The 18,425-nt window shown below is 42.3% G+C and overlaps 1 protein-coding gene across 4 annotated transcripts in view; it reads left to right on the top strand.

Annotated features, from left to right (window-relative positions):
• SERINC5 (serine incorporator 5) overlaps window positions 1–18,425 on the top strand; it is a 109,440-nt gene that overhangs the window by 72,724 nt on the left and 18,291 nt on the right. For all 4 annotated transcript variants that reach the window (XM_069595388.1, XM_069595387.1, XM_069595390.1 and 1 more), the window contains exons 3-7: window positions 4,889–5,067; window positions 5,547–5,629; window positions 7,110–7,203; window positions 14,577–14,788; window positions 16,332–16,427. In XM_069595388.1, coding sequence (XP_069451489.1) covers window positions 4,889–5,067; window positions 5,547–5,629; window positions 7,110–7,203; window positions 14,577–14,788; window positions 16,332–16,427 — 664 coding nt within the window. The remainder of the gene's footprint in view (window positions 1–4,888; window positions 5,068–5,546; window positions 5,630–7,109; window positions 7,204–14,576; window positions 14,789–16,331; window positions 16,428–18,425) is intronic.

The raw sequence follows: 18,425 nt of genomic DNA, 5'->3' as shown, positions 1-18,425 counted from the left end.
ATGAGGTGGAAGGCAGTATTATTTCATTGTACAGATAGGGAAACTGAGGCTCAGCTAGCGTGTGTAATTTTCCCAAGTTATTAGTGGAGTTAGGGTTGGAAGTCCGCATGAGCTCTTTATTCTCACTGATACTTTGTGACTTTGAGTTTGGTTGCTCAGTGGTTGGGAGGAAACTCCTTGCCCTCGGGTCTGTGCAGAACCAACACAGATGCAGTGTCCCTGGATGCCCAGAGCCAGACAGAAGAGGCAACATCCTTAGCAGGCCCGCCCCCTCCAGCCCACAGTGTGGAATCTGTGTGTGATGTATGTTTTCTTTTTCTAAAACTGGGATGGAGCTCGGAACAGCAAATATTTAATCAGAGCAAATTCTCGTTGCTAAATCCTGCCAGCTTGTTCTACTCGGAGGTTCTTTACCCAAAAATATTCACCACATGCTGAAAGCTAGACGACTTGAGTCACCCACAGAGCATAAGGCAGGTCTTGGTATTTAGAGCAGGGGGTTGTTTGCCCACTTTATTGTGGATGAGATATACAGTGCCACATACTCACCCTTTGATCAGCCTTAGGGCCCCAGGCACAGTAAGTAAGGGTTTGGGGGAGGGGAGTTTGTGGGGGATGACAGGGTGGGTACCCATGCCTGCTGGCAGGAGCATTCTTCTTGAACTGATCTGAGAAGAGAGACTTGGATGTGGGTAGGGAGCTGGAGAAGAATCTGACTGGGAAAGATGGACTGGGTAAATTAAAGGGATGCTGACTCCCAAATCACTGCAGGTGGTGACTGCAGCCATGAAATTAAGAGACATTTACTCCTTGGATGGAAAGTTATGACCAGCCTAGACAGAATATTAAAAAGCAAAGACATTACTTTGTCAACAAGGGTCTGTCTAGTCAAGGCTGTGGTTTTTCCAGTAGTCATGTATGGATGTGAGAGTTGGACTATAAAGTGCCGAAGAATTGATGCTTTTGAGCTGTGGTGTTGGAGAAGACTCTTGAGAGTCCCCTGGACTGCAAGGAGATCCAACCAATCCATCCTAAGGGAGATCAGTCCTGGGTGTTCATTGGAAGGGCTGATGTTGAAGCTGAAACTCCAATACTTTGGCCACCTGATGGGAAGGGCTGACTCATTTGAAAAGACCCTGATGCTGGGAAAGATTGAGGGCAGGAGGAGAAGGGGACGACAGAGGATGAGATGGTTGGATGGCATCACCAACTCAATGTACATGAGTTTGGGTAAACTCCGGGAGTTGGTGATGGACAGGGAGGCCTGGCGTGCTGCGGTTCATGGGGTCGCAGAGTCGGACACGACTGAGCGACTGAACTGAATTGACATGCATGTTATGGCAGGAGTGTGGCGGCGCTGTGCAAAAGGGATTAGCTTTGCTGATAGGGGGAACAGAGAAGGTAGGGGAAGAGCTGAATGAATATTACAGAGCAGTAAATCCCTTATGAATAAAACAAATAAGGTGGAGGCATGGTGCCTCCTTTTACAAATTTAAAGCAACATTACCTCCTTATAACTTTACTAGTGTGTGAGATGAGTACAATTGTGTGGTAGTTTGAGCATTCTTTGGCATTACCTTTCTTTGGGACTGGAATGAAAACTGACCTTTTCCAGTCTTGTGGCCACTGCTGAGTTTTCCAAATTTGCTGGCATATTGAGTGCAGCACTTTCACAGCGTCATCTTTCAGGATTTGAAATAGCTCAACTGGAATTCAATCACCTCCACTAGCTTTGTTCATAGTGATGCTTCCTAAGGCCCACTTGATGGACAGGGAGGCCTGGCGTGCTGTGGTTCATGAGGTCACAAAGAGTCGGATATGACTGAACAACTGAACTGAACCTCCTTATTACCAGTACCACTCATACGGTGCAGCTTTTGTTTCCTGCTACAGGCTCTGAAACATTCACTTGTATGGGGTCCCCCATGACTTCAGTAGATGAAGATTTTAACCATGTGAATTTGCTCACTCACTATGAAACAGCTGAAAATTCAGACTCCTTCAGAAAGCCCTTGCTAAGGTCTCTCATGACCTGGTGGGGGTGCATCCTGTATCTTAATCACTGTTTTCAAGCAGTTTCCAGACTCACCTTCTCACTGGAATGCTCCAGGGTGCTTCTAACCCTATATGTTAAAAATAAACTCCCAGAGCTCTTTTCAGTTCCTAGGGCTTCCCTGGTGGCTTAGAGGGTAAAGCGTCCGCCTGGAATGAGAAGACCTGGGTTCAATTCCTGAGTCAGGAAGATTCCCTGGAGAAGGGATAGGCTACCCACTCCAGTACTCTTGCCCGGAAAATCAGACAGAGGAGCCTGGGAGGCTGCAGTCCATGGGGTCGCAAAGCGTTGGACACGACTGAGCAACTTCACTTTCCTTTTTCCCTTTAACCCTACTCCCCCTCCACCCTAAATACTTTAAAAAGGCAGATAAGAACCCTCTCCCTATCCTTCAGTCCTGCCAACTATGACTTCTACCCATAGACTTTGTATTTTTTTCTGCTACTAGTTTCCTTTCTTCAACTGTTACCTGGAATGTTAATTCAGTGGCCTTCTAATCCTCCTGCCTCAAACTTGTCCCTTTTCTCACATGTTCTTCACTTTGCAGCCAAAGGCATTCCGGCTTAAATAGCTGTTTCCCCTTCCTTACAGTGTGGGAGCCAGTCTTCTTGGCATGGCATATACCCGGCCCTTCTCACCAAGATCATGCCTTCTTTTGAGCTTTATCTCTTGGCAAGGAATACTTTTTTAGTATAAGTATGCCCCATTCAATATTTAGTCTAAGTGTATCCCAAAATATTGTTATATTGAAAATTAGTTGTTATTTATACAACATTTAAATTTAACTAGACAATCTGTGTTTTACCTGGCTTGGTCAAAAAATAATAGTAATATCTCTCTTTGTGCATTTACATCTTGCTGTGATCTAAAAAAATTGGAGTTGCAGGAACTTGCTGACCACAAAATGTTTGGTATTTCTTTATGAAATATTTTATAGCTATGCATGAAAGTGGAACTATTATAATGGGATCTCAGTAGCAATGCATTTTTGCCCGAGACACTCATTTAAAAAAAAAGTCATATTTGAGATCCAGGTATAGTAATGATTGCAGATCTTTTCTGAGGGAGAGAATCCTCAGGGAGGAAGATGAACTTCAATTACATTTAGTCTTCCTTCTGTTTATGGAAATCTTTTATTTTAAAACTTTTTTAATTTTTATTTTTTGGCTGCACTAGGTGACTTGTGGGATCTTAGGTCTCGGATGGAAATTTTAATAACCTCATTGTTTAGGATCTTTTCTGTAGAATAAACGAAATTATCATGCTTCAGCTTTACCTTTAGTGTTTTGTCCTTTCTCTCCTTGGTTTTAGTTTTTGTTTTGTGAGTAAAGGCTAAATGTGATTTTTCAACTCATTTTCTGTTCTGAAGAGTGTTCAGCTTTGATGTTGGTAAGAAGCAGATTTTTCTCTTTTTTTTTTAAACAGTAAATCTTTATTTTCTGACATTAATAGAAATGTGCTGCTTGTTCTCATAATGTAAGTTTTTAATTATTCTGATAATGTAAGTGGGTTTTATATTAAAACCTTCTAATTATACTGGAATAAAAATGGCAACCCACTCCAGTACCCTTGCCTGGAAAATTCCATGGACTGAGGAGCCTGGTGGGCTACAGTCCATGGGGTCGCAAAGAGTTGGACACGACTGAGTGACTTCACCTTCAAACATATTCAAAAGCAGAGACATTACTTTGCCGACTAAGGTCCGTCTAGTCAAGGCTATGGTTTTCCCAGTAGTCATGTATGGATGTGAGAGTTGGACTGTGAAGAAGGCTGAGCGCCAAAGAATTGATGCTTTTGAACTGTGGTGCTGGAGAAGACTCTTGAGAGTCCCTTGGACTGCAAGGAGATCCAAGCAGTCCATTCTGAAGGAGATCAGCCCTGGGATTTGTTTGGAAGGAATGATGCTAAAGCTGAAGCTCCAGTACTCTGGCCACCTCATGCAAAGAGTTGACTCATTGGAAAAGACTCTGATGCTAGGAGGGATTGGGGGCAGGAGGAAAAGGGGACGACCGAGGATGAAATGGCTGGATGGCATCACGGACTCGATGGACGCGAGTCTGAGTGAACTCCGGGAGTTGGTGATGGACAGGGAGGCCTGGCATGCTGCAATTCATGGGGTCGCAAAGAGTCTGACATGACTGAGTGACTGAACTGAACTGAAACTATTGTTGACATTTATCAGATTAAGATCCATAAATAAAGAACTCCAGTGGATCAAGTAAAAATCCTATTAACCACCAATTCACAGAACAATATATTAAATTAAAAAAAAGATGTGAACCTTACTAGTAATGAGGACTATGGACATTGAAACAGTTTCATGGTTTTTAACCCTTAAATGTGGTGCTCAGGCTGGGAATGTGAGCAGTCTCAAATATTGCTGGTGGGATATAAATGCAGCCTTTGAAAACAGTGATTTGACTTTGTTGCTTGAAATTTTAAAATGTAGCTACTACCTGACCCATTGATTTCATTGCTAGGTTAGGAGCTTATCCTGCATAAATAAAGGCATATGTGCACTTAATCTCTATATTTACACATTTTAAGAAAAAAATACCCGTGTATTATAAGCATAACTTTTAAAACTTCTGATGCTGGATTTCAGAATTCATTAGGGGTAAGTGAAGGGTGAGTGGTACGTTATGAGCGCTATATCTCTCAAAAGGATTCAGAGAAAATTAAGGAAAAGGTCTTTGGAAGAGAGACTTTCTTCTCAGTCTTAATTTCTCTTGGTACATGGTGTATTTCACATTGGATTTTGACTTGCAGGTTGAAAGAACCGTACCAACTCTTCCTTATGTAGTTTTAACAAAGACTTTCTCTCTTTTTCTTCAGATCCCTTATTTTGAAGATATTTGTAAAGGCATTAAAGCTGGTGACACCTGTGAGAAGCTGGTGGGATATTCTGCAGTATACAGAGTCTGTTTTGGAATGGCCTGTTTCTTCTTCATCTTCTGTCTCCTGACCTTGAATATCAACAACAGTAAAAGCTGTAGAGCCTACATTCACAATGGGTGAGTCTTCACAGGGATCGTTTCTCCTTTCCTTGAACTCAAAGCAGCGTTCCAAGGTGTCTTCTACTTGTCACACCCTCTGACTGCTTTCCTCTACTTGAAATTGTTGACAATGATTCTAGAGAAGGTGGAAATTACACTTTTCACTGCACAGTGGACTAAGAACTGAATTCCTGTTTGTGACACCTGATGCCGTAATGAGAAATGCAGTGGAGATAAGAGTTTATTTCTCATACTAAGACCTTCCCCCAGGTCATTTCCACCCTGCAACAAAAGGGTTTGGCAGAATCAGAGGCCAAACATTGAGTCTGTCTAATTATGGGAGGAGGCAGTCTCCAGTCACTTAATTTCTTCCCCTCCATTTGAAGTGAACAGAATCATGGGTTGACACACTTACCTTCTAAGAGGTCTTTTGTCCTTCCTTGAATATCATTTGAATACATTTCCTGCTTTGTTTTGTTTTGTTTTTTCCCCTCCAGCTTTTGGTTCTTTAAACTTCTGCTGTTGGGGGCCATGTGCTCAGGAGCCTTCTTCATTCCAGATCAGGAGACCTTTCTGAATGGTACGAATGGAGAGTTGGGGGTGTCTATTTATTGTGTTTTCACCCACTTTGTAAAATTGTTCCAAAGCATAGTCCAGGGTGCCTTTGATAGTTTAGGTCACTAACATTCTTGTAGCTTAAAAAAAAAAAACCTGCCTCACCAGCCGACACTTCATTCACCCTCTCTACTTCTTGTCTCCCCCCAACACCCCCCACCCCACCCCCACCTCCCCGGATTGGTGACAGAACCTCTAGTTACTCTGCTGGCTGAAGAATTGAAGTTAAAGGTTATTGGCCTGAAGAGAAAATGAGGCACTTGGAAAACTTGTTTGAAAACTAGTTTAGCATGTCAGCAGCGTGAGCAGGGAGACCTTGTTCTTTCTGCCCTACACAGAAACCCAGGGCTTCTTAGCAGCTTTTAATCTGCTGCAGCGATAGTGGGCTAAAAAAGGCTATGTCTAAGATGTAGCTGTGTCTAAGACAGTGGGGTCCTCTAGGCTGTGTCTAAACCTGACCGGTGTGAAACTGTGTAACATTTAACTCTATTCAGTCAGTTATACTCAATTCAATTGTATATCCTTATCGATGGAATCTACCAGAAATATTTAAAATGAAGCATTCAATCATAAGTGAAACAAGGGGCCCTTCTTTATTTGAGCTAGGGAGGGGAAAAATAAAGCCTGCGTTTCAGAGTTTCAAAGCACTGTTCAGACGTAATGGATTCACTTTCCTAATCAAGATAGTGAAAGTATTCACGCTATGAATGAGCTTAGGTCCTCAAAGAGCCACATGCCAGGTCCAGCGAGTTTCTTAGGGTCACACTGCTTCTATGCATTCCTTAAGGAAGTTGTATCCAAGTTGTCTTTTAACCTAAAATGCCTGTAACTAGTTTTCTAGCCCCCACAGAGGTCCTTGTATATATTAGAATAATATACTTAGAATGGAGGGGGCCTAACAGTTAGTCCGCTAGCTCAGCTCAGTTGTTTTATAGATAACCCAGAGATGTGAGGTGCTCATCCAAGGTTTGAGCTGCTTTGTGGCTGAGCCAGAGGTAGAACTCCAGTTTGAACCTCATTTCTTTACTGAACCTTGATGGTTCTCTCCCCAGTAAAATTCAAATCTTGGGTGTTTCTGGAAACGTGTGATTTTACTTTAAATGGGGGGTTGTTGTTGCTTTTATGAATTAACTACATCTGTTAAGGTATCTGGCATTTATTTATAGCATGGAGGTGAAGCTTGGGTGCTGTGGTGCCAGACTGCCTGTGCTCACATCCCAGCCACATCCTTTACTGGCTGCAGGACCTGGTCAGCTTATGTAGACTCTGTTTTTATCATCTGTAAAGCGGGTATAATAGTAGTACCCACCTTGTACAGTTGTATGGGAGTTCAGTGTGTTAGCAGTACAGGGAGCCTGAGGTAAGAATTACCCATAGGCATTACTGTCTTGAGTTAGACACTTGGACCATAACCTCATCTCCGTTCAAACGGTCTTCTTTTGCAGCCTGGCGCTATGTGGGAGCCGTCGGAGGTTTCCTCTTCATAGTCATCCAGCTCCTCTTGCTTGTGGAGTTTGCGCATAAATGGAACAAGAACTGGTATGTGCCTTTGTGGAAAGCTTCCACGTGAACTCACTCTCTGGCTCAGAGGAAGTGCCCAGTGTCGACAGAGGCCCTGCCCTGAGTCGTGTTGCCAGGGGTTAGCAGCCTGCTCGCACCAAAACTGGCTTTTGCTGGTTCTCTCCCTTCCCTCTGCTCTCTGAACCTCTTCCTTCACTCCTCTCCCACACTGATTTTCTCTCATTCCTACCTTTCTTTTTCCTGCATCAGTTCTTTTCACTTTTTTCTCCCTTTTCCCCTACACCCTCTCGTTTGGACTCTGAGACTTGGCCACGGGCAACACCCCCTGCTTGCTGAAGCCTCGCAGCCCAGCTGTGTGCTGTGTCAGTGGCTAAAAGCATTGAGTGAGCTTTATCTTAGGCCCCCATCCTTGGCAGATTAAGAAGAAAGTAGTTTGGAGCTGAAAGTTCACTTTCAGCAAAGGCTATTCAATGGACTAGTTCTTTCCTCTTTAAAAATAATTTTGTTGCTTCTCCACTGCCTAAGAGAAGAAGGGCCCCTTCATTAGGACCTTTTGTTGTGCTCACTTAGAAAGCCATCCTGACTTTTAAAAATATAGACACTAAGTGCCTTAAAAATAGGATTCACGTCCCAGACTATTAATGGCTCATTTTATTTCTTGCTGAGCTACGTTGAGGAAATGACTAGACAAGGGTCCGGCTTCTTCAGTGCTAAGGCCAAGGTGACTTTGTTACTCTGGGCAAAGCTCTGTCTGACTTAACTGCTCTGTCTGACTTTATAACATATGAATGAAAATAACTGCCTGCTGTATCTAGTAAGGCTCTTGTTATTTTGTAGATTTTGTAGGCATCATGTTATTTTATACTGTTTTGGGGTAGGGGAAATCTGAAAGTTCTATATGAATGTGAATTTATCTTTTAAATTTTGGATAACATAAAATATACTGTCCACATTCTCTCAAAACACTTTTCATTCTGATTATATTCTGCAGCTTGGTAGTTGTTGTTTTGTTTGGGTTTTGTTTTTTAAAGATCAGATCATGAGATACATGAATAAAAAGATACTGCTAGTCATTCTATTATTTGGTAAATACTAGAGTATGCACCCAAATGCCAACATTAAAAATGTTTATAGCACATCAGATCATCTTTCAAGTAGCACTACAGTCGTATTTTGGTATTTTTCAAGTCTTAATCACTATGAAAATGCAGATTTCTAGGTCTGAATTGTGCTCATGTGTGAATTTTTTTTAAGTGTATTTGTTTTTGGTTGTGCTGGGCCGTCACTGCCGCTCAGGCTCTTCTCTAGTTGCAGCGAGCAGGGGCCGCTCTTCATTGTGGTGCCCGGGCTTCTCTTGGGGAGCACGGGCTCAGCAGTGTGGTGCACGGGCTTTGGTGGTTCTGCGGCATGTGGAATCTTCCCAGACCAGGGATTGAACCTGTGTCCCCTGCACTGGCGGATTCTTATCCACTGTACCACCAGGGAAGTCCAAAATATAAGTTTATTATTGCATGCTGTCCTACATTTTGAGTCATCCTGAAAGCCTAGTATGTTTGGGGTTTCTACTAGATCTTGTTTTGAGGCTGCAAAGTTTTCCTGAAGATAAGTCTAATGGGTGACTATAGTTTTATGTGACCCCGTTTTCTCAGTTGTACAGAAGTAATGTGCACACTAAGTTAGAAATGCATTTTAATTGATTAAATATCACACTTTCCATTGATTCTTAATGTACTTTCACTCTGAATTTTTTATTGGACAAAGTATAATATGTCATCCCCAATTTTTTCTAAGATTTTCACAAATTTCAAGTTAGGAACTTGGGTAGTAAAATATGAATATCTTTGATGCTGAGGGCCTGATTTGCCCATTAAATAGTATGTTCTCTCAAGAATGCTTGTGCTGCTTTATTCTGACTTTTAATGTTTTGATTGATTCTGAAGCCATTTTCTAGGACTGATTATCAATGCCAAGTTTTAACAGGCACTTTGGAAGTGTTTGATCACTTTAAAACCTTTCCAGAAGCCACCTAATAGGAATGGCTTAAGAGCTTTGCAGCGATTGATGTTGCTGTTGTACTGGCTATGGGGCCAGTATCCCAACAAAATCCCTTTTGTCCACATACTCGTGGCTTGTTGATCTGCCTAAAATTAAGATTAAGCTAGGAAGTGTACAAATATTGTTATTTTTATGTAAGTTCATTTAATTTAGGTGTGTTTTTTTTTTTTAGTGGAGATTCTTGCTCTCAAGGTTAGTCTAGAAAATATAATACTTGTATCTCTCTTCAAGGATGAAACAGTCAAAGTTTTTCTTCCCTTTTCTTTTTTCTCCTTTTGTAAAGATCTTGAGAAAGAGATAATCTCAAAGGCAGCAGGACAGAAAGGCCATGGGCCTGGATACCAGGCAGCAGGTTTTACTGTCCCTGACTATCTGGCTGTTTCACTTGAGGCACGTGTGCGTCGTCAGTTGCTCAGTCGTGTCTGACTATGATCACAGGGACTATAGCCCGCTAGACTCCCCTGTCCATGGGATTCTCCCGGCAAGAATACTGGCGTAGGTTGCCATTCCCTTTTCCAGGGGATCTTCCTGACCCAGGGATTGAACCCGGGTTTCCCGCATTGCAGGCGGATTCCTTACCATCTTTGAATCTTAAGGCATATGACTTGACTACTGTGACCTCAGTTTTTATACCTGTGAAGTGATGTGTCTTGTTCTTTTGTTAAAAGATAAGCTAGGGCATTTAAAAATGTTTGTTAAAATTGGTTCAAATTTAGCACTCTCCAACACCTCCTGTGAAGAGTTGACTCATTAGAAAAGACTCTGATGCTGGGAGGGATTGGGGGCAGGAGGAGAAGGGGACAACAGAGGATGAGATGGCTGGATGGCATCACTGACTCGATGGACGTGAGTTTGAGTGAACTCCGGGAGTTGGTGATGGACAGGGAGGCCTGGCGTGCTGTGATTCATGGGGTCGCAAAGAGTCGGACGCAACTGAACTGAACTGAATCTAGCAAGTAGAAAGGAGCTCTGAGGAGCTGTACAAAATAAAAGGACTTTTATAGGCAAAGGGAAGCAGAGACAAGGAGGTTACATTAGGCAGAAAAGCAATTTAGTTATTGTGAGGTAACTTCCCTATAGGGGATGGCAGGTCCTACCAGTCAGACTACCTAACTAGTTAACTAGACTATCTAATTAGTGCTGAATAGGAGACTTCTGATTGACTGGTTTAGTTTCTGATGGACTGTTTCTGGGAGAGCTGATACTCTGTTGCGTTGGTTTGGTGACATGGGGCTTAGCCTTAGTGACTTCATTCTAAGTCTTTCATCTTGTTTTTTTTAACACTTCCTAGGTCAATTTTTGTGGTTTAAAGTGTCAGTTCTATATCAAAACTGAAATCACACAAAATAGTATAGTCAGGTGTTTCTAATGACTCATTTTCTAGACTTTCTAGATTTAAAAATTCACGTTGTTGGCTTTTGTTCTCTGCTAGCCCTCATCCCTGAGCCCAGCCACCTCTTCTAACCTGATAACCTGCTTGCTTCTGTATCTATACACTTCATCCTGCTGCTTGGTCCTTTTCTAATCTTCATCCAAGTGCTCGCATTGAGCATTGATTCAAAATTTTTGGAGTGCCAACTCTGTACCAGGCACCGAGAGTATAGTCATGGCATTATTTGGTGTGTCTACAGAGGTGGTCTCGGAAGGACCAGCAGAGTCCGGAGCAACAGGTAGCGGCCACTCTGTCCTCATTGCTGCTTCAAGTTGTCCTCTGACAGTTGGCAGTCCTTGCACCGACATTCTTTAAGCACCTGTTGCTTGCCAGGCATTTGACAGTAGGCAGTGAATGCAACAGTGCCCTGCTCTGTGGAGTGTATATTCTCCTGGAGAGGAGACGGGGTAGCTAATAAGTCTAATCAAGCAAATAAGTGATAGGTTCAATGGTGGAGAGTGTGCTGTGGGTGTGAAAGCTGGGGCAAGCAGGGCAGGGAAAGGGTTTCATTATAAGGCATGAAGGAGATGAAGGAACTTGAGAAGAGCCTGAGCTTCTCAAGAAGCACACAAGAGCTGTGCTGGCTTGTCTAAGGAGCGAGGAGACATCCACTGTGGCTGGACCCCAGAGGTGCGAGGGGAGGGAGCAAGGGATAAAGTCATTCATAAGAGATGGCCCTGGACCAGATCATGAAAGGTTTCTGGGGCCATCATGGCAGATGGCAGGGCACTAGAGGGACAGAATCTAATGCACATTTTAAGTTAAGAAAAGACGAGAGGAGGTTGCAGGTGCAAGTAAGGAGACTAGTGGGAGGTGACCCAGGGGAGGGGTGCCGTAGCTTGATGCTAGATGGTAGCAGCAGTCAGATGCTGACAGAGTCTGAAGTGGGAACCAAGGGCGTTTGCTGCTGGAATTGGCATGATGTTGGGGAGAGGGGAGAGGCAGGGAGTGAAAGACAGTGGTTGAGCAACTACAGTTCTTTATCTACCCCCACCCCTAATGGAATTCCCACATTCTGAGGTTGGGAAGACCATAGAGCAGGTTTGGGGATGGAAGTTTGAATCTTGGCAAGTTAACCTGGACCTCCTAAGGTGCACAAGCCAGTTAGACCTCCAAGTGGAGATGCTAACAGGGATAATATGAGCCTGGAGTAGAGGGGAGAGGTTAGGGTTGAAGATTTAACCTTGGGAATCCAAGCAAAATCAACTGTTAAGAAAGTCCTTCTTACACTAATAAAATAGCCCAAAAGACTGGTGAGGACATAGCTGGACGCCCCCACTTACACACTGGTCAGCAGTGTTCACTTTTTTCTTCATAAGCCATTTTCTCTCCCTGTCAACAGGTGGCATTTGACTCTCTGCTTTCTCTGAGTCTCACTTTATCTTCATGTGATTTGTGTGCCTTCTTTATTACAATGACTCCACAGTCATCGGACCGCCTGGCTCAGTGTCAGGAGTGTGACGGTCATTATCATTTTGGCCTTTCCTCTTTGTTTTCTTTCTGGCCGCAGTAACTTCTCCATCATTCAAACATTTCAGCTGGGCTCTTGAACAGCTTCCAACTCTGAGAAGACATTAAGCAAGTTGCCTGCTCTCGAAGTTTTGTGAGATGTGGTTACAAAGGGCAGTTGACCCCTAAGGCAGATGAGGTGATTCAGACCAACCACTGTTGTAGTTCTGGCCTCTTCTTTTAGCATCAATAAGCACTCTTCTTTGTTCTGAACAATCTCTATAGGTTGTTAAGCCACCACATACTTCTCCCATCCCTTTAATTATGTTTATATAAAATAATATAATCTTTACGCTAGTCTCCTCTTCTAGAGTCTTTATTATAAATCGCATTAAAATTTTTACTCTTTTTCTGGCTGATTTTATTCTTCACTTTATTTATTTATTTATTTTTTTAGAGGGGGTGGCTGTGCTCCAAGGCATGTGGGATCTTAGTTCCTCAACCAGAAATCAAACCTAGGCCCCTGGCAGTGAGAGCGCTGAGACCTAACCACTAGACTACCAGGGAATTCCTGCCTTCACTTTTTTTTTTTTAATGTCAGACTCTTCCTTAATCATACCTGGCATTGTTTGGGAGAAGCAGTCCTGGTATAGAGTCGTCTTTTCAGCGCAAAGACAAAAGAGATGAGGTCAGCCAGTCTTTCTCTAGGTGGAGTTCAGTTACTTCTCTCTCCCTAAACAGAAGATGGGCATCAGCAGGAGCTGCTGGCAGCACTTGGAGAAAGAGACTGGCACCTCCGGGCTCTGTGTTTCTGGGAAAATTCAGTGAGAACTCCAGCACACAGCCCACTTTATAATACTGCCAGAACTTGTCCTGGGGTAGTTGACATCCAGAATGGGGAAGCTAAAGTCTGTGGATATTCACTTTAGTTGCTAAATACACTTGAATCAAAGATTGAAGCTTTTCAGTGTTAAGAAAAAATTCTAAGCTTGAGCCAAGAATTTTTTGCATATTCAGCTGTATCTTCTAGTTTTTAGTTGGTAAAATGATTGTTTGCTGTTGTTCATACACTCAGTCGTGTCTGACTCTTTGTGACCCCATAGACTGCAGCACCCTAGGCTCCTCTGTCCTTCGCTATCTCCTGGAGTTTGCTCACATTCATGTGCATTGAGCTGATAATTCTGTCTAACCATCTCATCCTCTGCTGCTCCTTTCTCCTGCCCTCAGTCTTTCTCAGCATCTTGGTCTTTTCCAATGAGTGAAGTGAAGTGAAGTGAAGTCACTCAGTCGTGTCCGACTCTTTGCGACCCCATGGACTGTGGCCCACCAGGCTCCTCTGTCCATGGGATTCTCCAGGCAAGAATACTGCAGTGGGTTGCCATTTCCTTCTCCAGGGGATCTTCCCGGCCCAGGGAACGAACCCAGGTCTCCTGCATTGCAGACAGACGCTTTAACCTCTGAGCCAGTAGGCCTTTCAAATCACGTGGCCAAAGAGTTGGAGCTTCAGCTTCAGTCCTTCCAATGACTGTTCAGGGTTGATTGCCTTCAGGATTCACTGGTTTGATTTCCTTGTGGTCCAAAGGACTCTCAAGAGTCTTCCCTAGCACCATAATTCAAAAGCATCAATTCTTCAGCACTCAACCTTCTTTATGGTCTAACTCTTACATCCATACATGACTACTGGAAAAACCATAGCTTTGACTATATGGGCCTTTGTTGGCAAAGAGATGTCTCTGCTTTTGCATATGCTATCTGGGTTTGCCATAGCTTTCCTTCCAAGGAGCAAGCATTTTTTAATTTCATGGCTGCAGTCAGCATCCACAGTGATTTTGGAGCCCAAGAAAATAAAATCTCTTGCTGCTTCCACCTTTTCACCTTCTATTTGCTGTGAAGTGATGGCACAGGATACCATGGTCTTAGTTTCTTGAATGTTGAGTTTCAAGCCAGCTTTTTCACTCTCTTCTGATCAAGAGTCTCTTTAGTTCCATGTTTTCTGCCATTAGAGTGGTATCATCTGCCTATTTGAGATTGTTGATAGTTCTCCTGGCAGTCTTGATTCCAGCTTGTGATTCATCCATCCTGGCATTTTGTATGTTGTGCCCTGCATAGAAGTTAAATAAGTAGGGTAACAATATACAGCCTTGACATACTCCTTTCCCAGTTTGGAACTAGTCTGTTGTTCCATGTCCAGTTCTGACTGTTGCTTCTTGACCTGCATACAGGTTTCTCAAGAGGCAGGTCAGGTGGTCTGGTATTCCCATCTCTTTAAGAATTTCCCAGTTTGTTGTGATCCACAAAAACTGGTAAAATGATAGGTCATCTGAATAACTCATTACGATGGTCTGGGACCTGACAGCATTAGCTAATAATGCTTGAAGGGTGGTAGATATTGTTGGAGAATCAACTGACCTGTCTTCCCCCCACCCCTTCCTCTCCTCTACTTCTGGAGAAACAGGACTGCAGGCACAGCTACCAACAAGCTGTGGTACGCCTCTCTGTCCCTGGTGACCCTCATCGCGTACTCCATCACCACGGGAGGCTTGATTTGGATGGCAGTGTTTTATACCCAGAAAGATGGCTGCATGGAAAATAAAATTCTCCTGGGAGTAAATGGAGGCCTGTGTCTGCTTATGTCAGTGGTATCCATCTCACCCTCTGTCCGAGATCGTAAGTATGAGATCCGTACTTCCTGTTCATATTATAAATGTCTTTGACTATAATTTTGGAAATTATGGTCAGTTCTTTATTTACCACAGGTGGGTCAGCAGTAGGACAGGTGGGATTCCATTGTCCTCTTCCTACCCTGCACTGGGCTGAAGGTGATAGTCAGTCATGCCTTTGTCAAAGATTTGAGTATAATGAAGTCAATAAATAAGAAGATAGTTGTTACTATTGTTAAATAATGTACTACAAGGAGTGTTTCAATGGAAAATGCCTTTGGTGGATATTTAGCTCTTTCGTATAATCTCTTTGTAAAATTTGAATGAATGAGAAGGCTCCCGAAGGAGCTGTTTTGGGCTTATCTTTGACTTAAGACGTCTGTGGACCACAAATCAAGGACAGCGTGGTCCCAGAATCAGGAAACAGGAAATCCAATCCTGGCTCAGCCATCCACTGGCCCCAGGAACTGGCCTTTCTCAGATCCAAGTCCTTCCTCAACAAAGCCAATAGAAACCTGTGAGCCTGATCTTGCTCATGGTTGTTTCAAAGCCAAAAGAAAGAAATGACTGAAGTTCATTATTGAAATTGAGATTGTTATTATTCACCCAGTTCCTTTATCCATTAAGAATTTCCTAAGACATTATTAATATTCAGATCAAAATATTCTTTGGGTTAAATTCTACCTTTTGAAATAGTTACAATTTGGTTTAGTGCCATTAGTTGTTAAGGTGGGTCTCATTCCCATGCCAAAGAGCACCACTGGAAAGCCCTATTTTTTACCTTTATTGGTCCTTATAATTTGATAGGTAAAGTTCTGGAGATAAATTTAATCAGAGGGAAGACTGAGTAAAACTAAATATTTTATGTCTGTGGATGGTTGAAAATTTCACCAAAAAAAAAGGATGAGTCCTTTTTATCGCATCTTGGTTACTCTTAGCCATCTGAACCGTTTAATTTAAATATTATAACATAGAAAGCCTTTTCCCAATAAATGCTGAGTCCCATAGCCACATTCTTTGGCTTGGACCAGTTCTGGTATTCCCAAAGGTTTTCTGTCCATTTACAGATGAGAACTCTTCCCCAGTAGCATGGATTCTGAGTATCTGATGGCTTTGTGAGTATGGAATCCAGGTCCTCCCTGTAAAATCCATCATTTACCCCACTAAGCTATGTGATCTCACAAATTAACAGTGGTGAATTTTTCTGGAGACCTTGTGATTTAAGAACTAATGTTACAAACCTCAGGGAGACCAGGCAGTATGTTTCAGTACAGCTGTAGTTATTATCAAAATAAAGTGTTGGGCGAGAACTCGGCAGAACTCGGCATCTCTGAAGTGGCATTTAGGTTCAGTGTGTCACTCCCTCCCCCCAAAGATTTTAGTGTTATATGAGAAATACACTATGTACCTCTTCTTACCTTCATGTGTGGGGCTCCAGGTTTGAGGGATATTATTTGGGGCAGACCTTTTTTTTTTTTGGTGTTGGGGGAGGGGGGGTGCATATGCTTTCTCACCATTGATTTATAACATGGTCCCTTGTTGTTCTCCAGGACAGCCACACTCTGGAATACTGCAGTCGGGTCTCATCAGCTGCTATGTCACGTATCTCACGTTCTCAGCCCTGTCCAGCAAACCTGCAGAAGTAGGTAAGCTGGACTTGTAGGCAGACTGTGCTTGCAGGGTGAATATTGTCATTTGTGGGGTGAGGACTGTGTCTCCTCAAACTATCGTTTAAGTATCAGAGATGCAGTGCATCAAAGTAGAGAGATGATCTAGACTTCTTCACTAAATAGTGTCGATGCTCAACATCACTCATCAGAGAAATGCAAATCAAAACCACAAAGAGGTACCATTTCACGCCAGTCAGAATGGCTGCTATCCAACCGTCTACAAGCAATAAATCCTGGAGACGGTGTGGAGAAAAGGGAACCCTCTTACACTGTTGGTGGGAATGCAAACTAGCACAGCCACTATGGAGAACAGTGTGGAGATTCCTTAAAAAAATGGAAATAGAATTGCCTTATGACCCAGCAATCCCACTGCTAGGCATACACACCAAGGAAACCAGAATTGAAAGAGACACGTGTACCCCAATGTTCATCGCAGCACTGTTTATAATAGCCAGGACATGGAAGCAACCTAGATGTCCATCAGCAGATGAATGGATAAGAGAGCTGCGGTACATATACACAATGGATTATTACTCAGCCATTAAAAAGAATACATTTGAATCAGTTCTAATGAGGTGGATGAAACTGGAGCCTATTATAAGTAAGCCAGAAAGAAAAACCAATACAGTATACTAACACATATATATGGAATTTAGAAAGATGGTAATGATAACCCTGTATGCGCGACAGCAAAAGAGACACAGATGTATAGAACAGTATTTTGGATTCTGTGAGAGAGGGAGAGGGTGGGATGATTTGGGGGAATGGCATGGAAACATGTATAATATCATATATGAAATGAATCGCCAGTCCATGTTCGATGCATGATACAGGATGCTCGGGGCTGGTGCACTGGGATGACGCAGAGGGATGGTACGGGGAGGGAGGTGGGAGGGGGGTTCAGGATGGGGAACACGCGCACACCCGTGGCGGATTCATGTTGATGTATGGCAAAACCAATACAATGTTGTAAAGTAATTGGCCTCTAGTTAAAATAAATAAATTTAAATTTAAAAAGAAAAAAAATAAAAGGACTAGAAAATGCAAAAAAAAAAGTGTCCTCAACATGGGACATGAACCTGGACCTTCCTTCTCCTGAGGCTTCCTGCTCTGCAGGAAAGACATGAACTCACGAGGGCTAATGAGTTTGCTTCTAAGCCTAATCTGCATTTTCCTGCTCAGAAATAATCAAATAATCACATTATCAGAAATATTCATGATATTTCTTTTTGTTCTCTTTATTATTGCTATTGTTTTTAGATGGTTATTAATTAACTTTCAGTGATCATTTCTCTGACTCTGAGTGGAAAGAGTGTGGGGGAGTGGTTCTGCCACTTCAGTAACTTATATAGAGTGACTTACTGTTCTCTTCCTAGATGTCTTGCCTTTAAAATAAGAATTTTAATTATTATTTTAAGAAGATAATTAAGATTCCTCTTTTACAGAGTGGTTTTTAAGACTTCAGTTGAGTACGTGTGTATATATGTATATGTACAGTTTCTGGCATGTCAGAGGTGCTTTGTAAAGGTTGCCTATTATTTTTATAGAGTAGTTGCAACGGATATTTGAGAACTATCAAAAGACCATTATACGTCCTTACTGTATGAGCCCTTGAGCTTTCCCAGTAAAGGACCATAGTTTCTTATTTTGATCTCCAAACTCCTTATATTTCATCATTTTTTTTTCACTTTTGTGGTATATAGATGTATGTATACTCATATATACGTAAGTATATATAAATGTGTGTATGTTTGGGTATATTTTATCTTATATAAATCAGGTTAAATAAATGTATTCTTTTCTCTAGAGTAGAAAATTGATGTTTTCCTTTTTTAAATTTAGAAAGCAAATGCAAAGGTGTTTTTGAAAGTTTTAGCATATACATGTTGTATGTATGGGTCTTGCCTTTATAGCTATTTATAGTACAATGTGAATATAATTGTAGGTCTTTTGTTAAGTTCTATCCTGGATATA

Source organism: Ovis canadensis, chromosome 7 (genome assembly GCF_042477335.2).
Source record: "Ovis canadensis isolate MfBH-ARS-UI-01 breed Bighorn chromosome 7, ARS-UI_OviCan_v2, whole genome shotgun sequence".
Classification (NCBI taxonomy): domain Eukaryota; kingdom Metazoa; phylum Chordata; class Mammalia; order Artiodactyla; family Bovidae; genus Ovis; species Ovis canadensis.
Note: the sequence above shows the minus strand (reverse complement) of the source record. Positions and strands in the feature narration are given on the sequence as shown.